Source organism: Ambystoma mexicanum, chromosome 1q, assembly GCF_040938575.1.
Source record: "Ambystoma mexicanum isolate Mex_15411 chromosome 1q, UKY_AmexF1_1, whole genome shotgun sequence".
Lineage (NCBI taxonomy): Eukaryota > Metazoa > Chordata > Amphibia > Caudata > Ambystomatidae > Ambystoma > Ambystoma mexicanum.
In genome coordinates, this window is record NC_090922.1 from 659,101,888 (window position 1) to 659,126,604 (window position 24,717).

Here is a 24,717-nt window from a genome sequence, read left to right on the forward strand (position 1 = left end):
GAACAGATCTACCTGAGGGGTTCCCCAAAGGGCGAAGATCTCTTGAAGGACTTCCTGAGCTAGTTCCCACTCGTGGGAGACTGTGCCCTGCCTGCTCAGAGCGTCCGCTGTCAAGTTCTTCTCTCCGGCTAGGTGAACTGCCGATAGAGAGATTCCTTCTTGGATTGCCCAAAACCAGAGCTGCATCGCCTCTCTGCACAGGGGTAGTGATCCTACGCCTCCTCTTTTGTTGAGGTAATGCATGGCCACCGTGTTGTCCGTCATTATCAGGACGTTCTTCCCTTGTACAGCTGGCAGGAACGCCTTCAGCGCAAGTCTGATGGCTCTCAGCTCTAACAGGTTGATATGTAGTCTGGACTCCGATGGAGACCAACGACTGCTGATGGTCAAGTCGTTGGCGTGGGCTCCCCACCCCGTGAGTGAGGCATCCGTGACTACTGTTATCTCCGGCCAGGGTTGCCAAAACTGTTCTCCTTTCAGAATGTTCTCCTGACAGGCCCACCACTGAAGGTCTCGAGCTACTCTGTCGGGAACTTGAAGAAGATCTGTCATTCTCCCTGAGAATTGTGACCACTGAGTCCTCAGTGCCCACTGGAGGGATCTCATTCTCAAGCGAGCCTCTGGCACTAGGAAAATGCAGGAAGCCATGAGGCCTAGCAACCTCAAAAAGTCGAAGGCTGGGAGACGTTGGGCATGTTGGAACTTGGTGACCATCTGTAGAATATCTTGAGCCCTCACCTCTGGTGGCGAGGCTTTTCCCAGGGAAGTGTCCAGGATCGCGCCTATGAACTGGAGTCTCTGCGATGGTATCATTTGTGACTTCTTTAAATTGAGGGAGAAGCCCAGTCTGTGAAGCAAGTGGCACACGTGATTTAGCTGGATCTGAGCTTGTTCCGAAGAAACAGCCCTGATCAACCAATCGTCCAGGTAGGGGTAGACGTGAATACCTTCCCTCCTTAGACTTGCAACCACTACCGACATTAACTTGGTGAAGACCCTCGGGGCGGAGGTCAGCCCAAATGGCAGCACTCGAAATTGATAGTGAGAGTTGCCAATTGCGAACCTCAGGTATTTCCTGTGTTTGAGATGGATAGGCACATGGAAATAAGCATCCTGAAGGTCCAGAGATACCAACCAGTCCTGGAACTGAAGGGCCTGGAGGATCTGAGAAAGAGTGACCATCTTGAATTTGTCTTTTCTGAGGAATTTGTTCAACTCTCGCAAGTCCAAGATGGGTCTCAGTCCTCCGTCTTTCTTTGGAATGAGAAAGTAAGGGGAGTACCAGCCCTTGTTCCTCTCCGCTACAGGTACCGGTTCTATGGCACCTTTCTCTAGCAGGTCCAAAATTTCCTGCAAGAGGAGCGGATCTGGAGCTTTCTGAGAGCTGATCCCCGGTGGATTACTCTGAGGTATACGTAGGAAAGGCAGGCAGTAACCTTGGGCAACTGTTTCCAATGCCCAAGCATCTGACGTGATAGCCTGCCATACCGCCAGATGTTGAGTCAACCTGCCTCCTACAGGTGTCCTGTGAGGGAAGTCCTCAGAGTGGTTTTGGGGCGGCTGATGCAGATGCCGATGGTAAAGAGGCACCTGCTGTTGCTGCGGCTTTTGAATATCTACCCCGTCCACCTCGGGTAGTTCTTCTTTGTCCCCTTTGAACCGGTCGTCCTCTACCTCTTCCGAATGCGGAGTAGAAGCGAAAGGACTTGCCCCTCGCAGAGGTTCCTGTGGGACGAAAAGGAGTCCGACGGATTGCAGCTCCTAGGGATTTAGCTGCTGCTTTTGAAGTTTGCAGTTTCTCTAAACTGTCATCCACCTTTTTCCCGAACAAAGAAGAGCCATCGAATGGCATGTTCAAGAGTCTGGCTTGCACATCTGGGGCAAAACCAGACTTTCTCAACCAAGCGAATCTCCTGGTTGATGTACTTGCCGCCATTGCTCTGCTGATACTGTCAGCTGAATCAATGCCCGTCTGGAGGGATTCGCACATAGCGTCTTTACCGTCCTGTATAATATTCAGGAACGCATCCCTTTCTTCTCCCTCCGGGATGCAGTCAGCCGCTGTAGAAGCACACTCCCAAAGTGTATGGCTGAACCTAGCAAGGGTGCAAGTAGCATTCACAGATTTTAATGCCATGCTACATGCTGAAAAGACTTTCTTTGCCATAGCATCATATTTGTTATCGTCCCTGTCCTGTGGGACGGTAGGATAAGCCGTCTTGACATCGGTAGAGGATGCTGCCTGTACCACCAGACTTTATGGGGATGGGTGTTTAGACAAAAACTCTGGGTCTGTAGAAGATATCCTGTACTTTGTAGACAGTGTTTTATTTACTGCTGGTACGACATCTGGGGTTTCCCAGTTTGTCATGATCTTCCTCTGAAGAGCTTTATGAAAAGGCACCACAGGATCCTCCTGTGGGCCTTTGTCAAGAATATCCGTGAGGTCATCTTGTTGGAAAGATTGTGAAGGTGCAGACCACCCCATGAACTCTGTGATCCTGGCCATTAAGGCTCTATAGGGGGTTTCAGCATGCTCCCCCGGGTCTGGCCTAGCAAACTCCACCTCAGGGGAAGTGTCTAATCCACTTGCCTCATGTAAGGAATCATGAAGATCCTTTAACCTGCATTCTCCAGAGGAAAATTCCTCTCTAATTGGGGTTACAGGTCCCTGCAACTCAAATGTGTCTTCCTGTTCAGACAATTCACCCTCTTCCAAGATTGAGGACATAGTTCTCAATTGTTCTGAACTCATAAAGGGAGTAAATCCCATTTCCAAGGCAGAGGGTGCCAAACTTGTCATTATCGGCCTCGAACACGTCGATGTCGTCGACGGCTTTGAATGTGGCGTCGAAAACAAAGGCGGAGGCCTCGAAGACCTCGAAGGAATTGGAATTCTACTCGACAATCTCAAAGCCATCGACGTCGAGGACCTGGGGATAGTCACTGGGTGTGTCGTAACCGTGACTTTTCTTGGCGTCGACGCCGGTGTTGAAGCTGGCGTCGAGTCGACAGACCCGTGTGTCGAAGGTCCCTTCGACAACGGCGTCGAAGACACCGACCTCGGCGTCGACGGAACCTTCGAGGAAGGTTTGGAGGTCATAGTCCTACTCGAGGGTTCGAGACGCGCTCGAGAGGTTTCCTTCGCCGGGTACTGCGACTCGCGGCATTTTTGACCTTCGGGTCTTTCGACCAGAGCATCGCTCTCGGCAGTCTTCGAGGGGGTCAAGGCCGCTTTCTCGAAGACGCTCATCATATTTTTGCGGAATTCCTCCCATTCAGCCCGGGAACTATGTTTCGTGGGGCAAGGGATTCTTTTTGGCGAAACAGAGGAAGAGGAAGACGGAGAAGGGGATCTTCGACGTCTCCTCATCGAGTGCTTCGATCTCGAGGAGTGATGGGACCCACTCCGAGATCTGGAGCGCGAATGGTGACGAGGAGACGAGTGTCTCGACTTCGTCGACGAAGAAGAAGCTTTAAAAGTCTTACCTTTCTCCAGCTTCCTCGTACGCTCCTTCAGGGCCTTAGCTGTCATGGACATACAGTCCTCGCACTCCGAACAATGGTGTTCAGCTCCCAAACACCACAGACAAACTCTGTGAGGGTCAGTCAGCGACATCTTTTTCCCACAATCTCGGCATTTTTTGAAGCCGGATCGAGGAGTTGTCGATTCCGACGAGGAAGCCATCGAGTATGGATCGAATAACTCGAGGTAACTAGGTATTAATCTGACAAGAACTGAGCAACGGTATTCCGAGGCACTGAGTAAGCGCGGAAAAACGGAACTGAGCAACGGACGCTGCGCGCGGCCTTTATAGGCAGGATGATGTCGACGTCGATACGGCGGCTGACGAGGGACATCGACTCGGAGGACGTCGACGCGCAGCGCCCTCTAGAGAGAAAACATTTTCCGAGGCCAGCAGAGCTGGAAGGAGATATCTAAGATGAGGAATACGTCGGAGGGCACAATACCTTCGAAAGGCTTGTTTCATGCAATGATCTCCAGAGCTTCGGAGCTCTTCCAGCTCCTGCCAGATGAGGAGGGCTTCTTATACCAGTGCCGCGAGACGAAGAGAAAGAACATCCTATCAGTCCCATTCTTGGATGACATTAGGGACAACGGTCTGTCTCTCATGAAGAACCCTTCTAGGGCCCCGACAAAGAGGGACCAACCAGAGAAGAAATACAGGGTGCCGGACTCTGCCCCCAAGTGCTTGGAGTTCCAACCGTCACCGGACTCGGTGGTGTCTGCAGCAGCCAAGAAAAAGTCGTCGGGCGCTTTATCCTCGGCATTCTATTCAGTTCAATAGGCCTAGGCCAAAGTCAATGGGCTGGTGTCTTGGATAGTAAAGAGCAGTTCTTGTAGTAAACGCTAAAGTCTTGGCCAATGTTCTCAGAAGTAGTTTGGACGAAAAATAATCATATGTTGGGTCACAAGCTGATTAGGCCTGCAAGTTGGGAAAGTTCCACAAACTTTCACTGCGAGAGGCAAGTTCTCTCAATCGGGTTGGCACAGTACCTTAATATGAAGAACAAGATACAGCAGAAGACGTTGGTTCCTAGCAGTTCCTGCAGATCTCACTGTTCCTGAGCCTCAGAGAGCAGATGTCGGGGGACTCATGCACTGCAAAGGATCGTCAAAAAACGCAGACAAAATGGAGTCAGTTCGAGTATCTGTCATCAAGCATACAAGCTGGTGTCCTTCTCCCTGGTTAATCCTAACCAGCTCCGAAAATGGTATCCAGGTGGCTTACAAGTTGATTGGACCCAACAACTCAAAGGAAGAAGTAGTCCTTGAAGGGGCTTCTCTGTCGAGATTAACTTGGCAATTCGGACCAGCAGCAGGGCTTCACAGGGCAAAACAACAGTCCAGGAGTTACATCAGCCGTTCTCTTCCAGTTCGTCTTCGGTTCTTTCGTTCCATTGGTCAACTCTGCTTTCCAGTATAAGAGACTCGTCTTTTGAACAGTTCTCTCCCTTTCATTCCAGCCTAGTTGCCACTCATCCAGCAGGGTGGCTGTCCATGCCGGACAGTCAGCCAGCCAATCACGCCAGAGTGCATTAGAATCTCCTAGGAGACTAAGCACAGGGAGTTTCGGGCATCTCCCTCACTTCCTGCCCACCCCAGACACTCGGGCGCCAGAGGCGGTCTTCAGTCCTGAAGCCTGCTAAAAGGCACAGAAACAAAGGGACCAAACTTAGTTTGGCACGCAGAGACAAGCTCTAGAAGGACTTTCCAAAAAGAAATGGTGAAAAAAGACCGGGACCTATATAAATAAAAAAGGGGCTTAAGGCGCCATCTTGCAAAACATGGCTCCCGTGATTTATAGCTACTGGTGTTCGCGGTCGGGAAAAATCATGGTAGTTCGTTGTAAAACCACTGTCACCAGCCATTTCGAGAGGAAAGGGTAGCATCTGAGTGCTACATGAGTTTCTAGACACAGGGGATACTAGGTAGACCCTCCAGCACTCTATACGAAGATAGTTTGTGCTGGGTCTAGGAATTTAAAAAGACTAGTAAAGTCAATTTAACTTGACCGTTTATCCCACAGAAGGTATTTAAACCTCTGGGAAGTCTAAAAGACACCCCTGTGGTACTGCACTGAGTGTGCTGTGTAACGCACATGAAAAGATGCTTATGGAGGTATCTTAAAACTCCATAACCAAAGAAAATAAACACAGAAAACAAACAGAATTAAAAAGTACAGAGTCCCAAAGTTCAGCAAAAGAGCTGGGGGTCTCCAAGGTAGAGAGGAATTAGCACATTTTGAGAATTCACCCGAACAGGGACGACGCGTTATCTACTCGGCAGCGACAAGCATCAAGGCCGCCAACGACCTTGCTATCATAGCGCGCTACGCCCAGGAGCTGTAGTTAAAGCTTGCTCCCCTTCTGGACTTCCTCCCGACGACAAGAGGTCAGAGGCGTTGGAGAATCCGCAAGAGAGGGCGAGGTGGTGTCAGACCACGCCATCACAGTGGCTACAGACATCACAGACACAGGGTTCCGCTAGATGGGCAACAGGGTTTGTCGTAGCTGGCTGGCTCAAGACCACCAACTTTCGACAGGACATCCAGACGAGGGTTTTGGTCATGCCCGTTGATGGAGATAATCTTTTTGGTGGTAGATGAGTCTCTACAGGCCATCAAAGCGGACATGGCTGCTGCACGTGCCCAGAGCACGCTACAGCAGCAACGGCCGTCCTTTCGATCTCCAAGAGGCAAGTTTCCATGTGTTTTCAAAGGTTACCTTGGGAGCTCCTCTGCGTATCGCCAGCCCTCCTGCTCCTCGGCCCAAGAGAACAAAAGGGGCCGCTCCAAGGCTTTTGGAGGAAGACGCAGTTGTCGCAAGGGATCCCAAGGCGGCCCATCGACATCCAAGCAAGAATGAACTGGCCGTGACGTCAGGACCCCATCCGTGTAGCCCGGTGGGAGGCCAGCTGGCGAACTTCGTCAGAGTGTGTAATACAATCTCCACCAACCGTTGGGTGCTGGACACTGTAGTCCACGGACGCACCCTGGATTTTCAACAGAAGTGTCCCCAAATACCACTGGTGGCCAGTTAAGAAAACCATGTCCCGCAGCTGCTGCTGGAGGTTCGGGCCATGCTAAAAAATGGGGCGATAGAGCTTGTCCCAAAGCGCCTCTGGGGCTCCGAAGTGTACTCAAGGTACTTCCTCATGAGAAAGACCACCGGGGGCTGGAGGCCCATTCTCGACCGTCGACGACTGAACAAATACATCAAGTCCCAGAAGTTCTGAATGGTCACTCTTCAACACGTTCTTGGACAGCTGGAAGAGGGAGACTTTGTCGTCGTACCTTGAGGAAGCGCACTTCCACATCCCAATTCACAAAGGGCACCTCAAGTTTCTGGGCTTTGTCGTTCAAGGGAAGCATTACCAATTCAGGGCCCTTCCCTTCGGATTGAAGTCGGCACCAAGTGCCTGGCGCTGGTGGCGGCACATCTGCAACTGCAAGGGATCCACGTCTACCCTTACTTGGACGACTGGCTCATCCGGGCCAACTCAAGGAGCATCGCCGTCGCCACGCAGCGAGGACCGTCCACCTACTGACAGCTCTGGAGTTTTCAGTGAATTATGCAGAGTCCTGCTTGACTCCATCGCCGGACGTGCTGTTCCTGGGATCCCGGCTCGACGTAGTGTTGTGCCTGGCGTCACCGTCGGGAGGACAGAGTGGCGACCATCCTGGGCAAGGTGCAACGGCTGCTCGCTCTGAAGATCACCACAGTGAGGGCCAACAAGTCTCTGCTTGGCATGATGTTGTCATGCATTTACCTCATCCGACTCTGCAGGCTACAGATGCGGCCACTGTAGGAGTCTGCCTTCCAAGCCAATAGACTTGCATTTTAGACAGTTCTCTCCCTTTCATTCCAGCATAACTGTCACTCACCCAGCAGGGTGGCTGTCCTTGCCGGATAGTCAGCCAGCCAATCATTACACAGTGCATTTGTGTCTCCTAGGAGACTAAGCACAGGGGGTTTTGGGAACCTCCCTCACTTCCTGCCTACCCCAGACACCCTGGAGCCAGAAGCAGGCTTCACTCCTGAATCCCGCCAAAGGCACAATGAAGAAAGGGACCAAACCTGGTTTGGCGCGCAGAGTAAATCTCAAGAGGGACCTTTCCACAAAGAAATGGCGAAAAAAGACGACCCGGGCCATTTTGACAAAAAAATTTGATGAACGCAGCCCGCGGTAATGCACAATACGGTAGTAAAAATGAAACCTCCGTCACCAGCCATTCAGTAAGGAAAGGGTAACATAAAAAATGTTACATGAGAAGCTAGACAAAGGGGATACTAGGTAACCGGCTCCAGCACCCTATTGTAAGATAGTGTGCTGGGTCTATAAAGTTACAAATATAAGTAAAGTCAATTGCACTTTTCTGCTCTTGGAAACAGTAGTTTATCCAAGAGACGGTATTCTACCTTTAGGAAATCTGAAAGACTTCCCTGTGCCAATGCACTGAAGGTGCTGTGTGACACAATGTAAAAGATGATGCCTATGGGGTTTGTCAGACTCCACAACCAAAAGAAACAGTGTATAAAATCACATTAAAATACATGGGAGAGTGGGAAATAGGGTCACAATCTCTCCAGGTTAAAAGAATCAAGTCATCAAAATCCAGCAAAGTTGCTGGGGGTCTCTAAGGTGGAGGGAATTAGCACATTTCTGAGAATTCTCACTAATAGAGATGTATCTTAAGTCGGAAATGGAACTCGTTTCTTTTAAGACCCTTGAACGGTTTAGAGGTTAAAAGATCCCAGAACCTCCAGTCTTATTCAAGAGAAACACTGCGAGTCCCAAGTGTTTAACCGACTGAGCCTGAATTGATCGTGGGGCATCAGGATTATTTGTCATAGGTTGAATTCGTGGAGAAGAGACATCTTTTTTCCCCCGTCTCCAAATCTTCCCTTTGAGTTACTTTGGCCACAAGTGGAAACTTCTTTGTTGATAAATTTGCATGTGATTGGATATCTAGAAAGCCCCTAGAGAGAGGTAAATCAATCTTTTCCTTTGAGTCCAACATTTTTACCTTTAACGAGTTAGCCACCTGGGAAGCCTTCAAGAAGAAAGGAGCAATTTTCATATCTGGTGGAAAGATCTTCACTTGTTTTTTTGATTTTAGGAAAATCAGAGCAATCTTCATTGGTGGTTGCTGTGGTTCCGTTTGACTGCCAACAGTACCTTTGGCTCCTGTGAGATGTGACCTTTGAAGTTCGGGCTCTGCACCTTTTCATTTCCTGGGTTCTCCCCCCCTCCCCCCCCAGCTAGGATTTGAGCCTTTAGTCCTCTTTAGTAGAGACTACAATGTCATCTCCCTTCAAAATCTTTATTAAGCGATTCGAGTTGATGCCCCTACTTATTTTTAATTGTTTAGATTGACCTTGGGTTTTCATCTCAACAGAGTCTTTTACAGCTTTATTTTGTCTTTTTCGTTGTTTGTTTTCCTCATTTAATTTCTTGCCTCTTACCACCTTCTTTGTTGTTAACAGGGCCTTTTTCCATTATTACACTTTCCTCTTTGGCATTAGAGACAATTTCACATTCGGCAAGTTGGGCTAGCCGTATAAGTTCTTCCATTACAGAGGGTGAAAGAGGCGTATCATTCGCAGTGTGTTCCGGAAATCTTGGCATCACTTGAGGATTGCATTTGATGCTGCTATTCTGAGTATTGAACTTTATTCTATCATCCATTTTGATGTTAAATGTGGCCACCTCAGCCTTGAAATCTACCCATTGCTTGGTTAATAAGTTCATTATCCCCATTTGCGTCTCATAAAGTGAAGTCATGAGCGTCATGGTTTCCCCCTTAGATTAGTTTACAGCCGTTTTGTAGAGAGACCATATATGTATCGCTCAATTGGAGTTCTTTTGTCACTTCAAGCAGAATTCCAGAGTGCTGCTCGACTTCTAGTTTAAGATTTTCAAAGACTATAACCAACAAACGGAGTACAAAGTTGAGGGCCACTATTGATGTGGAACCCAGGCCCTGGTCTTCGGACACCACCGGAGAGCGGCCGGTTTCCGGAGCAACTTCCTGATTCGATGATTGTTGGGGCACTTCTTCTTTTGATCCCAGTACCTCATCCCATATGGCCGATATATAATATTTAATTCATAGGAGGATTCTATGGGAATCATTGGTGCCCCCTCTCCGACCACTTCGGATGTCTTAACTTGAATGTCGGTGGTCTGGTCGGCAATCTTAGCAGGCAGATGGAAACTGCCCAAATCTTCCTGTTGAGGATCTGAGGGGACAGAGCAAACCACACCAGGTGCACATGGGAAATAGTTTCAAATAGTGGTAAATATGTTTCTCAACAGGGGATTTGCCGGGGTGGAGATATTCGTAATCTTCGTTGAGTCTTCCAAAAATAAGATAATCCCATCACCGATGTTGTTGGTGTCTGTAGATCTTTTGCGAAGACACTCTGCAGTGGAAAGAAGACCCCCCCCCATTTTTATAGGCTCTGAATGTAGATCCCCCTTCTATTATATTTATAGACTTGGGGGGCATAACAATCAGCTGGTTCTCAGCACTTGGGACTTCGCTTAGTGCTGTACTTTGAAGATTGTACGCATTTCCCATGTTTTTGAGCACTTTAGAAAAGAAAAAGGGAAAGAAACAGGATCCAAAAGAGCTTTACTAAACCTTCAAAGCAGGAGAGTCAATCGGCAAATAGTTGCTTCCGTTACCGCGACTGTAATAGAACAAGAAAAATGTAAACAAATGGAAAATCCAAGGTCCTTTACTTGCGGTAAGTCCACGGCACAGTCTCCTCCCCACAATGAGCAGAAGACGCAGCTGGAGAGAAGATGGCAGCAGGGGTGTCAGAAACACAGACTCACCTCCCCTTACCCTCCGCCTCACTGAGAACACCTGAAGACGTACCACAGGTAGGCTTTTGGCTCGACAGGGGCAGCGGGTGAGTAATGGACTTATGGCCACAAGGGTCGCTCCGCCGGTCAGCTGTAACACGGATGCAATTTACCAAAATCTTTTTCTAAGAAGAGATGCTTTAACTCAATCACAGCAAGCAAGTCAAAGGCACAGGCCCAAAGTCCTCGCTTCACGATATAACACTAGCATAGATTTATAGCAACAAGATGAGTAGAGTGGATAAGAGCCTGGTTTTAATCCCCTTAAATAGACTTTTGTCCTTTAAAGGACGTTTCACAGTTCGAGTGGGTGTGAAACCAGTACATGCGACTACAGCATGCCTGTAGTGACAGATTACAAAGTCAATTCAAATGCATACCAAAGTGAAAACATCATTTTTCTTTCTCACCAGCCACCCTCCGATTGTTGAGACTGCAGCACCACTCCGAGGAAGCTGCACTGCTCGAACTGACTGCAGTCAATCTGCTGCCTCACTCCGCGGCCCGCTATCCGGCCGAAATGCGCTTTTGTAACAGTGTTCTGACTCAGGCTCTGTAGGCTCCTCCTTTCCTCAGCAAACCAGGTAGTAGAGAGACTTGCAGGTAGTAGGAAAACACCGGCTGCAGTCACTCTGCTGCCTCACTCCGGCTAATGTAAAGAGGGTCTGTGGGTGCTGGTCTGAATAATTTTTCTATTCCAGGGTTAACCGCCCTTGTGAGGGTAGGCGTCATTAAGGAGGGCTGTATACGTCTTTGTATGGACTGTAACAGTGAAATCAACTGAGTGATGGTCTCTACAAAGTCCGTCTCTTTGTGCATCTTGGGTGTCAATACTAAAATGTTGGGCAGCCTTCAGTAGCAGCAGTTTGTTTTATTTAAGTTGATTATCTACAGGTGAATCTGCTACAGGCTGATCTTGGTGGTCAGGCGACTGGATTACATAGATGTCTTCATCGTCATACTGGTCCTGACTGTATAGATCTCCCTCGTCTCCCTGAGAGCCGGGGTCTTGAGACCTGAGGGATCGATAGAATACATGTCCTGAGCTGGAGGGCCTTCGGTGGAAGTTGTGGGGTGTCAAGGAGTGTTTTTTGGCATAGGGTTGATGTTTAGCAGCCCCTGACTGGGAGGCATCTCTAAGGGACGTAAGGTCTTCTGGGTGCCTGTCCATGAAGTCAACAAAGCATGACATCCTTTTCATAATTTTGTTAAATTGTTCAGGGGTCCACTCATAGAAGGGTGGGAAACCTGAAGGGTTAGAGGTGGTATGGGAGGGTGTCTGCTCTTTGTGTTGCATAGCACCTGTGAGGGGTGGAGGAACCCATAAACTGGGAGAAGGTGGTCTGGAAAGACAAAGGCGTCGAGAGCATTGCTAATTTTCAGCGATCTGCATTTTCGACGTATGTTTGGGGGACACGGATGCGCCTTTCGGTGCCTGTTTTTCAGAACACGAAAGGAGAGCTTTTTTATGCACGTTGTCCGAAACGACTTTTGAGGCCAATTCCGGAGGCTGGTCATGAGAGGAAGGCGTAAGTGATGGTCCAGAGGACAGGGAAGATCTAGAGGCTTTTCCCTGCGGCCACCGCGTGGGCTTCGACGGCCGACTATTTTGTTGAAGGTTGGCCATGTGCTTGGTGTGTGCGCTGTGGCCGCCGGTTGTTGTCTTCACTAAGCAGGCCTGCGGCTCTGTGACAGACGGGGGCCCGCATGTGGGGTCTCGACGAACCTCTGTCGCCTTCAGTGTCACTATGGGCACTGATACTGCCCTTGCTTTATTCCCTTGTCACGTCAATGGAGGCTTCGGCCTAGATGACGTGGATGGCCCAGGGCTTGATCTGGCGGTCTTCAAGAATCTTCGGGTGCAGAACTTACAAAGCTTTTCTGGGTGGTCCCTAGGGAGACAGTAATTGCACACTGTGCATGCTCTTCCATGGGAACTTCCTATGGCAAGTAGGGCAAAATTTAAAAGGTGTGTGTTCCATAATAAATGGAAAGGGCAGGTCAGTGAGAAAAGGGTGGCAGAATATGCATTCTCTAAAAGAAGTAGCAATATGAGTCCTACTTCCGCTCTCCCTACTGCAAGGGCCGAGGCCTGAAGGGGCCGTAAAGGTAGTCTCTGGTCGGCGAGTCAGTCAGGCGTTGTCGATGATGGAGCTGCACGGCGAGCAGTTGGATGATGCTGCAGCGATTAGTGGACAGTAAAAGAAAGAAGTATATGAATAAATATTAACTAGTCAAAGGCATCAGCCTGGAAAGAAACTCCACAACTTGTGATCGACTACAATGGCGTAAAGAAACAATCCGAGAGACCTCGACGCGTGATGAAACATGGGTACAGTACACATCACACTAGGGATAGTATTACTAACACATCCTGTCCACATCCGTTTGAGTTTTGAAAACAAATCACGTAATACTCTGCGACTACCACTAGATGTCAGACTATGCAGAGCATGTGATCTAAGCAGATCCACAAACCACAGGAGAACAAGTTACTTACCTGTGGTAACATTCTTTCTTTCGACTGGATGTTCCTCCAACGTATTCCTCATCTTTGACATGTAATGTTGGGCTTCAGCTGCTTTGGAAAACTTTTTCCGCGGAGGGCGCTGTGCGTCGAGTCGATGTCCCTCGAAGGCTTCCGTCAAAGGTGAAGTCATTGGAGGGTATATATTGCTTGCGCGTCACCCGTTGGCCTCAATTCCGTTTTTCCCCTCTCATGTAGCCAAGATGCCCATAAATACATGACAGTACTCAGCTTTGGTGGAACGGAAGCTGTAATAGCATGTGAAATTCTACAGAGGGGTAGGTTGGGAGGGCAATGAGGAACACGCTGGAGGAACATCCAGTCAAACAAACGTTACCTGGGGTAAGTAACTTGTCCTTCGAATGGATTGTGCCCTCCAACGTGTTCCTCATCTTTGAAAGGCTCCCAAAACAGTATTTCTGATTAGAGGAGGGTGCAGAATGTATATATTAAGTAATTAAGGTCAGAGCAAAGTACTGCCTTGCCAAAAGCAACATATTGAGAATAGGTAGCATCCAGAGAATAATGCTTTGTAAACTTGTGTTGTTAGGCAGAGTTTGTATGCAGTACCCTTTGGGACCACTACACAACTATGACTACAGGTGTAAGCAAAACCAACCTTCAGAACAAGTCGGTACTACACAGTTTTTGGTAGCGGAGCTGAGCAGCCAGGCTTATCTCAAGGGGGAATGTGAGCTGTAATGATGTTACACAGAGGTCTACAATCACAGGTATTCAAATAAACTCTTACAATTAAAGTTTCTTTGTTAAATACTTATTAATGTATTTAACAGTCAGTTATAAAACATTCACTAGAAGGAGGCAGTTAAACATCATACATCAATACACTTCATTACTATACTCGTTAAGTTTCTGAGGCATTGAAACTACTTTGAAGGAGGAGCAAAAAGGAATAGTTTCAGAACATAAAAGAATTACAATTTATTAGACAGTGCAGATACTTTGAGTTCACCAGAAGAGTCAATTCAATAGGATAGGCCAAAGTCAATGGGCTAAAGTCTTGGATAGGTAAAAACGGTTCTGTTAAGTAAACGGTGAAGTCTCTGTAGAAGTTCTCAGAAGTAGTTTGTAAGCAGAAGAATTATATGTTTGGTCACAAGCTGATTAGACCTGCTAGTTGCAAAAGTTTCAAGCACTTTCACCGCGAGAGGTAAGTATTCTCAGTCTCGTTTCACAGTACTTTATAAATGAAGAAAAAGAGGCAGTTGGTGACCTCTGTTCCTGGCAGTTCCTGCAGGTCTCACTGTTCCTGAGCCTCAGTCATGGGGACAAGAGAGAGGATGTCGGGGGACTCCTGCACTGCACTGGGACTGGTCAAAAAGCTGGCACTTGGCAAATCTTCAATTCCGGTAGCTGTAGTAAAGCACACAAACTTGTGTCCCTCTCCCTGGTTATTCGGTTTCCTGCAGCACTCTGAGAAAAATACAACCAGCTCCGAGAATGGTATCCCGGTGGCTTAGTGTCGAGTTGATTGGGCCCACCAGCTTAAAAGGGAGAAGTTGTCCTTGCAGCGCTTCACTGTCGAGATGAACTTAGCGATTCGGACCAGCAGCAGGGCTTCACCGGACAAACCAACGGTCCAGGAGTTGGAGCAGCCGTCTTCTTCAAGCTCGTCTTTGGTTCTTTCGTTCCAGTGGTCAACTGCTTTCCAAGCCAAGAGACTCGCCTTTTATCCAGTTTCCTCCCATTCATTCCAGCCTAGCTGCCACTCACCCAACAGGGTGGCTGTCCTTGCCAGACAGTCAGCCAGCCAATCACACTAGAGTGCATTTGGGTCTCCTCGGAGACTAAGCACAGGGAGTGTCGGGCACCTCCCTCACTTCCTGCTCACCCCAGACCCTCAGGTGCCAAAGTAGTTCTTCATTCCTAAAGCCCGCCAAAGGCAATAAAACAAAGAGACCAAACCTGGTTTGGCGCACAGAGACAGACTCTAGAGGGAGCTTTCACAAATAAATGGCAAAAAAAGAAGACCAGGACCTGTTTTTAGAGAGGGGACTCAGACACCATCTTGAAAAATATGGCTCCCGCGATTTAACGCTACCAGTGCTCGAGGTCGGGAAAAATCATGGTAGTTTGTTGTAAAACCACTGCTCCCAGCCATTTCGAGAGGAAAGGGTAGCATTTGACTGCTACATGATTATCTAGACACATCAGCAGCATTTGATCTGGTCAACCATCAAATTCTTTGCCGCCACTTGAAATTAGTGGCCCACTTCGCTGAAAAAGCCACCAAATGGATCAGTTCCTTCCTGGATAACAGACAGATGAGGGATTTCTCGCCTACTGCCACTGCAGAACCTACACCGGGGCTCTACGGGGTGCCTCAAGGCTCTTGCATTTCACCAACGCTCTAACTTTTTTACTAAACCGCTATTTGATGTACTTGACTATCTGGGTGTCACCTATACCAACTATGTCGATGACACCCAGATACTCATTCCAATCACAGGTGACTACTTAGTGGACTCTAAAGCCCTGAACGACATCCATCAAGTCATCCAAGCTTGGATGGCCCAGCATGAGCTCTGTCTCAACGATGACATGACAGAGCTCCTCATCCTGGGCTCTCAAACCGACTGAATAGACTTGACCCCTTCAAAACCTTCAACATTGATGAGAATTCTATCAAAGTTTCCACTGACACCAAAACACTAGGAATCTACCTAGACTCCACTTCATCACTTAACTGACAAACAAACGCAGTTGTCGCGGCATCCGCTTACACATGTAAGCTTATCACAGCATGCCGGCCCTTCCTAACCACACAGAACTGCACTACCTTGGCCAGGACGTTGGTTATGGCCAAACTGGACTACTGCAATGCCCTATATCCCGGGACCAACCAACGTACCCTTAAACTACAGGTTACCCAAAGTAACGCCATTACACACATCTCTGAAACTAGGAGAAGCCTACACTGGCTCTCAGTATCACAAAAATGTCACTGAAACCTCTCACCCTCACACACAAATGTCTTATCAGGCCCCCATCTATCTGGCCTCCTGCTTCTCCCACTACTCGCCTACCCGGCTACTTAGATCGGCTCAAGCACATTGCCTGACCATCCCTAGATACAAACTGCAGAGAGCTGGGGGTACTAGCTTCCCAGTCCTCGCTTCCAAATTATGCAATTCCATTCTATCAACCATTAGATCTGAACATTCTCCAACCCTCTACAAACAAAAAACCAAATTGTGGTTATCCACTACACAAGCCTAATGCCACTAGCATATGTATTTAAGATTATGCTAACTGTAAATATTGATGCACACCATATTGTATACTATGTATAATGTTACTGTATATATTGCACATACTGTTATTTTACTATTTTGTATCTCCTGTGCATTGTCGTCTCTGTCTATCTGTACTGCAACTACTACTGTGATGTACTTATTTGCCAAGATATGCGCCTGGATGCTCTTGGGTCTGGTGCGTTATATAAATAAAATACAAATACAGGGGATACTAAGTAACCCCTCCAGCTCTCTATTGTAAAATAGGGTGTGCTGGGTATAGGAATTTAAAGAACTAGTAAAGTCAATTTCACTTTACGTACTCTGGGAAAAAGTAGTTTATCCCAGGGAAGGTATTTAAACCTTGGGAAGCCTATAAAGGTCTCCCTGTGCCACTTCACTGAGGGTGCTGTGTGACACACATGAAAAGATGATGCCAATGGAGTTGTCTAAAACTCCATAACCAAAGAAAATACAGGCAGAAAACAAACAGATTTAAAAGTTCAAAGTCCCAAGTTTAGCAAAAGAGCAGGAGGGCTCGAAGGTGGGAGGAATTGGCACATTTATGATAATTCTTCCTAACAATGCCTTACCACCATAGATCGGAACCAATGCTGAGACCTCCAAGCCCAAAAGGCTTGGTCTGACACCGCTGGGAACTTCCCTCCCTCGTTGGGTCCAGGCCCAAGCCCTTAGCTGTGTGGAAGTCATCCCCAGCAAGTCCCCAAGGACTCGGCGAGACCCATCGGCGTTGATGCCATGGGCTGCCGGCACCTTGGCAAAGAGGTCTAGCATCTTAAGGCGAAATTGTTCCCATTTCTCCAGAGTGGTACCCGAGCGCTGTTCTCTGGCGAATACTTGCAGCAATGGCTCTTTGAGAAAAGGAGGAACCATGCCAGTGCAAGGATCCGCTTGGGGAGTAGGATATCTTCCTTTTCGTGTTCTACTTTTACTTGGGGAGGGTGACTTATCTTCGGAATACTACACGACCATGCACAATACTGCCCGACTTGACCCCTCGCCTTGTGGACATTCAGTGCCCGGAATGGCACGATATGCAGTCCTGGGGGTTGTGCTCCTCACCCGAGCAATACAGGCAAATCTGATGCAGTTCCAATACCGACATCCGACATCCACAATCTGTGCATTGTTGCAAACAGAGGCCTTCGCAGGGTTGTGCATGGCTTTGTAATGTTTAGAAAAAAGGTTGATCAGCGCGTTTCCTGATAGCGAACAGAGTGCGTGTAAAAAAAAGAACTGTGCAGCGCCTCAATATATACTGGCCTCAAAGTCATGTCTGCAACAGGGCGCAGAAAAGCTTCCAAGAACAGGTGCTATGTGGATAGGATTGATCATAGATGAGAGATCCGTGGGAGGAAGGAATACATTAGAAAAAAGGTTCATACTTTTAGAAGGCAACCCAAATGACACCAAAAATCAGAACACACAGAGAGCAGCAACTAATTACACTTCTAGAAAAAGGAGTACAGAAGAACTTTGCAGTAACACATTGCAATCAGGCATTATTCATAGGCAGGCGTGTAAGGGAGTCGCAGTCGGAAAGAACCAGCACTCCATCCTGGAGTGCGAACCACTCACAAGAAGTAAAAAATAATGGCAGAGATGGCTCCTAGAAGGCAGAGTAATACCGCCAAGCAGATTCTGATAGTTCCAAGGACCAAGAGGGGCATCTAAACAGCAGATATACAATCACACGACAAGTACAACTGTGTAGCCGACACAAGACAGCCCAAATGAACAGGAGAGGTGGGGTATTTGTATAGGGCAACAGCAGCTTCCTACACTAAGTAAGATGACCAAGCCCATGAAAAACAAATTAGCAGCAAAATGTCCCAGAGGCAGTCCCAGCATGTAGGTCGCAGCTCAGACCACAAGGAAGAGCACGGGGGAAGAAGTGGATAGCCAAGGAACAATGTCCATCAGCCAAAAATCAAAACCAGAGCTAAGGTAATGAGACAGAAACCAGCCAGTATGGTCAATTTTGTTCTCAAAATGCCGGCAGCAGCTTTTTGGCACTATGATCCTCCAGCAGGTAAGTAAACATGCAAGCTTTCAGGAAGTCCAGCAGAACCGAGTTTGGGTCATGGTCTCCCCTAAATAAACTGATACACATGAGCTGGCCTAAGCCATCCTGTAATCACACCACAGGCACCTAAACAATGGTTTTGCAGCCAATCAGGTAGGCCCCAAACGCTGCCAAATGTTCAGGTCCACCCCAACAGGATGCGTAATGATCCATCTGGGGCTAGGGACTGGTATAACCGAGTCCAAACCACAAAAGAGGGTCCAGGGTGTATGTTTTCTCAAGACAACTAGGTGGCCCAAAGACAAAATGGCTGAGAGCAGGACTTGCAACCACCAGTTTACGCTATAAAACCAATCTAGGGAAATAAAATAACACCAAGGCAAAAATACTTTCCTTAAATAGCACCACTGATCTGGTTGCCATTAAGGGCTACCATAGGACCATATAGTACAAAAGGGTTGGAGTGTCAGTGTGACTGCAGTAAAAGTCTGTCTGACCACAAAATGATGTCAGAGTTGCTAAAAAAAAAACAAGGGCAAAAATACAAAAGGTTGACTGCTACAATACAAGGGACAGCAACACCTCTAAAAATGGAATTCTGCCTTAAAACGCACTACAAGAAAGAAAAAAGAAAAAAAGCATTTTCCCAATAGTATGTGGCCACTTTTCTAATATAAAGATGTAAATAGTCTTACCGGAATGGACTAGATGTTGGAGTGGTGCTTCTACCTCCGATTGGCGGTGTTCCAGGTTTTGTATGATCCATGCCACTCCCATAGGGTTTCAGATCCATTTCTGACATCTGAGGAAGACAAAGACCATTTGAAGAAGGCTATGGCATAGCAATTTGGGAACAATCCAGACGTTTTCTGAGAACCAGCCCTGAGGGAGGGCTATGAGAGGCCACTATTTTAATGTACCAGGAAATGCCACGAGTGTAGCCAAATTCAATCAAGGTGGTTATGGCTTACACCCAGAGCCCTTAACACAAAGTAGGAAATATAAACATACAATATCTATTAAGTCTGAAAACATTCTAGGAAATAAAAAATAAAACAATCACAGGTAAGTAGTACTAAATCAATAAAATGAACAAATTAATGTACCACTACTCCTGGGGCCCATAAACATATTCAGGTAAACACAAATAGATTAGGCAAGTAGAGCAAATTCAATCTTGTGTGACATGAACTTTATTCTTAATTCGGATTGTTTTGCAATCAGCTCCAACACATGCCAATATCAACTAAAACCAGTAACATGAGTATCAAGCCTTCCAAGGCTTTTTTCCAGGCTGAAAAGGTAATTGACAATATTTTAGAATGTATCAATACAAAATAAGCTTAATAACTGAAAGGTTATACCAACATTATTTAATTTATTTTGTAACATAAGGTAATGCTAAGCAATATAATTAAATAAAAACCTGTGTATCTTAAAAATTATAAGATTGGCAGACTTCTTATTAGAAACATTTAAGTTTTGAGCAGTGATTATTAATATCATAAAGTTAATACAAATCAGCTAAAATGTTTGGGTGTAGCCATATTGAATTTGGCAAATAGTCTGCATTTAAAACATACCCATGAGCATGTGAACGTACACAACTTTATCATTTAAACATTTATGTCAAACATTAAAGTTACTTTACTCAGAAAATATTTTCTCTCATTTCCCACATCTGAAAGGCTAGTTTTATATATGCTGAAGTGATTTAAGAGCAAATGAAGCCATACACATAACTAGGATGAACATATTACAGGATGGAAAACGGGCATTCATAACTTTTCGCTGAACATTTCCTTTGCTAAACCACAGTTTACCAAAGTTTAACTACCAGCATGAAGGCGATTTGTAATTTCCATTACGAAAAAGGTTTAGATGAGTTAGCTTTTCTCACTTTACTTTAAGGTTTTTAACACCTGAATAAGGGCATCTTCGACCATTGCATTCAAACAACTAAACAGACTAAAAATACGGTAGAGACAACAGTTAAACAAGAAACATGAACATATTTGAAACATGAAAATATTTGAATTAACAATCAAATATGTACTGGTGTTAAGTCAAGGTGATGAGAAGTTTGTGTAGCTCAGCTTTTCAGGATTACCATCTAAGCAATTAATAAAAATGGACAGGATTGAAGGGTAACTGTTTCTAATCTTTGGATTTGGCTGTACTGCTAGCTTAGGTTTACTCTAAATGAGACCTTATGTTAAAAAAAACAGCTATTGAAAAACTTTGGTAAAGTATTTCAACTATTGGGCACGTTTCGTGTTGATTCAGTCTAAAAAATAGGCAACAATGCCTTTCAGCCTTGAATAAGCCTAAGGAGGCTCGTAACAGGAGATATATTGTATAGATTGTTGTTTGCAGGTGTTGCAAAACCAAGCAAAGTAAGACTACAATTCATACTATACAATTTGTCTAATCTGTTTATTGAGTTTACCCGAATATGTTGAACTATTCTAATTACTTCATCACAAGAATGTTTAGGTGCCCCCAGCAAAGGAAGTACCTTAAGTAATTAGTAGAACGTTATGCACTGTACCACAACTATGAGGATAGGTTACTCTTATATAACCCAAAAGTAGGGTGCAGCTATTTGTGTAAAGAAAAGTGAAAATCAGCGCACCATTAAAGGTGAAGAAACACAGCATTCCACTTTTAAGACTTTCAATACTATAAAAATATATACATTCACAGTTGGTGATCTCAATAGATCTTTTAAGACTGTCAGAAGTGATTCATATATGACACATAAAAAGCTGTGCGCAGTAAAGCAAGTAAAAAATAGGTAATAGAAGATATTGAAAATTAAAAGAAACCATTGCAAGCAGTGTATGAGCCTTCCCTGCTAAGGTAAGGAGGCCAAGTGCCCTTAAGAGTCAATTCCCAAGAAGATACAGTTGCAAAGGTTCAGTATTCTAAAAGTGCAGAAACAAGTATTACAATGTTCCATTGTTGAAGAAATAAAGGAAAGTTAAGAAATTATGGGTCCTCGCCCAATCCCACCCCGCTAGGGGAATAGCGTGGGGTGAGGGTGAACCTTGGCCAGAACTCCATCGATCGTGACCAGGCAAAGAGGTAGGGTCGGGACTTTGTGAACATCCAACCCTATGGGGCATGCAGGGGGTTGTAAACCGGTATGGAACAAGTTACATACCTGTAACTGTTGTTCTCCAGAATGGGTCTGGCATGGATTCACATGCTCATGAATATTCCCCGTCGTCAGGCCGGGAATCCTCGGTAAAGAAAAAATCATTATCAGTTTCGTTTCTGATCTGTCTTTCTCAGTAGTAACCAATCACTGGTCTCTGGGTCATAATGCCCCCAGCCAATGACTGCCCTCTCCCTAAGCCCCGCCTCTGGCAGCCATCTTCAGATTTGGTAGCACGCAAAGTGGCAGTATGACCAAGTGAAGAGCTGCAGAGGGGTAGGGGGGAGGGTTTGCATGTGAATCCATGCCAGACCCATGCTGGAGAACAACAGTTACAGGTAAGTAACTTGTTCCTTCTCCAGCATGGGGTCTGGCATGGATTCACATGCTCATGAATATAAGAATACATAGCAGTACACACATGCACAACCAACGGGAGGTGACAAAGGCTCAACATTAAGCATTACATCAAAAACTCAACATTAAGCAATTCTTACCTCCTCACCTTAGGCGAAGAGGTTGCGCAGCACCGCTTGGCCGACCCTGGACTCCTCCCTGGAATCCCGGTCGACGCAGTAGAATCTCGTGAAGGTGTGCGTCGACCTCCACATAGCAGCCCTGCAGATGTCCAGCAGGGGCACACCAGACAAGAACATCGTGGTAGCAGAGATACCTCTGGTCGAATGGGCTCTTGGATGGCCAGGCAACGGTCGGTTTGCCAACCGATGACTGCATGATGCAGCCAGAGAGCCATCTGGTAATGGAAGCCTTCGAGAGAGCCTTCCCTTGGTTCACAGGTCCAAAGTTCACAAATAGCTGTGATGTCTTCCGAAAACACTTTGTGCGGTCCACGTTGAACTTCAACGCTCTAGCCACATCCAGCGAGTCCAAAGTCCTCTAGGCCGGTGACGAAGGTGACGGGAAGCAAACAGGTAACACCAAGGGCTCGTTGAGGTGGAAGTCCGACAGCACCTTGGGCATAAAAGAGGGGTGCGTCCTCAGCACAACCATTGTGTCGTGAAAAGTCAAGTATGGAGGCTTGCAGGATAGGGCCTGGATCTCTCCCACTCGTCGTGCGGAGGTGATGGCCACAAGAAACGCAGTCTTCCACGACAAGAACTTCAACGGTGCCGAATGCAGGGGCTCGAATGGCGCCCCCATGAGCCTGGTCAGCACCACGTTGAGCTCCCACGCCGGGGCAGGGGCCTTCACCGGCGGGAACGATCTGAACAGTCCCTTCATAAATTCCTTCACCAGGCGATGGGACCACAAAGACGTCCGTCCTGTGGTTCTGGTGTATCGGGAGATCGCAGCCAGATGTAGCTTGATGGAGGCCTGAGCCAGTCCAGCCTTGGCCATCGACAGTAGGTACGGCAGCACTTGAGGGGCTGTAATCCATAGAGGGTTAATCTTCTGTGCACGGCACCAGACAGAGAACCTCTTCCACTTATGTCCATAGCACTTGAGAGTTGAGGACGCCCTGGCCTTTGCAAGGACCTCTCTGCAGTCAGCCGGGAAATCGTACCCTCCAAACTCTAGTGCTGCAGGAGCCAGGCATGCAAGTTCAGCGACTCCGGGTCGTGATGAAGTATGGCGCCTCCTACTCTGGAGAGAAGATCCGTGTCCGTCGGCAGCTTGACTGGTGGGGACGCTGACAAGTTCAGAAGGTCCGGGAACAAGATCTGACTTGGCCACACCGGTGCGACGAGGATCATCCTGCAAAGGGACCTCTTGAGCTGGTTGACGAGTTGGAGCAGCAACGGCAACTGAGGGAACGCATATAGGAACAGGCCGTCCCAGGGGAACGAGAAAGCATTGCCCATGCTCCTCGGCTGGGGAAACCTCCTGGCGAACCTATGGCACTTGGAGTTCGTCACCGTCACGAACAGGTCGATCTGCGGTTTTCTCCATCGTCGGAAGAGGCGATCCACCTGATCCTGACGTAGTTCCCACTCGTGGCACGAGCGCAGCTCCCTGCTGAGTGAGTCGGCGATGGTGTTCTTTATCCCTGCCAGATGAAAGGGCACCAGAAACATCACTTGGGCGATGGCCCAACGCCACAGATCCTGGGCTTCCTTGGAGAGGGCTGGGGATCTGGTTCCTCCCTGCTTCCGGGTGTAGAACATTGTGGTGGTGTCGTCGGTGAAGATTCTCACCACCTTGCCCTTGAGGGATGGGAGAAAGGACCTGAGGGCCCAGAACACTGCACGGAGCTCCAGGATGTTGATGCGGAGCGTCCTCTCCTCCGGGAGCCAAAGGCCTCTCGCGTGAAGTTCTCCGATGTGCGCACTCCACCCTTCCAGGGAGGCATCTGTCGTCACCCTTATCTGGTGGGATGGGGTCTGAAAGTCTATGCCCGCCGTCAGATGAGCATTGGTGCCCCCCCACCGGATCGCTCATCGGAAAGTCTCGTTGAGCTGGATCCTGTCCTTGAAGCTGCCCGTCGCTTGGATCCAGCGGGCATCGAGGAACTCTTGCAGAGGGCGCATCCGAAGCCTGCACAGGGACACGAGATATATGCAGGAGGACATCATCCCGAGGAGGGACTTGATAGACCTCACCCTGGCCACATCCGTGGCCAGCAGACGCTGCACCTTGCCCAGGATGGCCTTTACTCCGACGGCGAGGCCAGACGCACAACTGTGTTGAGCTTGGCTCCCAGAAACAGTGCGACTTGCGACGGGACCAGGTGGGATTTGGGAACATTGATGGAGAATCCCAGGTCTGTGAGCAGCTGGACGGTCTTCGCTGTGTGATCTATAGAGAGCTCCCTTGTCCTTGCTCGGATGAGCCAGTTGTCCAGGTAGGAGTAGACGTGGATCCCCTCCAGGCGCAGCCGTGCCGCCACCGGTGCGAGGCACTTGGTGAACACCCTGGGTGCCGACTCCAATCCGAACAGGAGGGCCTTGAACTGGCAGTGCTGTCCTTGGACCACGAACCTGAGGAACTCTGTATTTTTAGAATGGGGATATGGAAGTACGCATCCTCCAAATCCAACGACGATGGACCTCCTGCTTGCCTCCGGTGCTCCGAAAAGGACGGCCTTCGTTGCCAGAGAACGCCTAGGGCCCTAGCTGTCTGTGTCTGCCTTGATGGCTCGGAGGGACTAATCCACCGATTTCCCAACAGATTGTTCCCGTCGAATGGCATGTCCAAAACCTTGGCTTGTTCGTCCTGGCGGAAATCCGTCGCCTTGAGCCACCCTCGTCGTTTTAGGCAAATGCTGTTGCCTAGCTGGCGGAAACCGGTGTCGGCAATGTCCGTTGCCACCGTAATGGCGTGGTCCGACGCCACTTCGCCTTCTTGCAAGATCTCCAGGGCCTCGGC

General features: G+C 47.8%; 1 protein-coding gene across 6 annotated transcripts in view; it reads right to left on the bottom strand.

The window, feature by feature from the left end:
- PRRC2C (proline rich coiled-coil 2C) overlaps positions 1–24,717 on the bottom strand; it is a 1,565,218-nt gene that overhangs the window by 94,591 nt on the left and 1,445,910 nt on the right. For all 6 annotated transcript variants that reach the window (XM_069641251.1, XM_069641250.1, XM_069641252.1 and 3 more), the window contains one exon: positions 18,926–19,032. In XM_069641251.1, the coding sequence (XP_069497352.1) occupies positions 18,926–19,032 (107 nt within the window). The remainder of the gene's footprint in view (positions 1–18,925; positions 19,033–24,717) is intronic.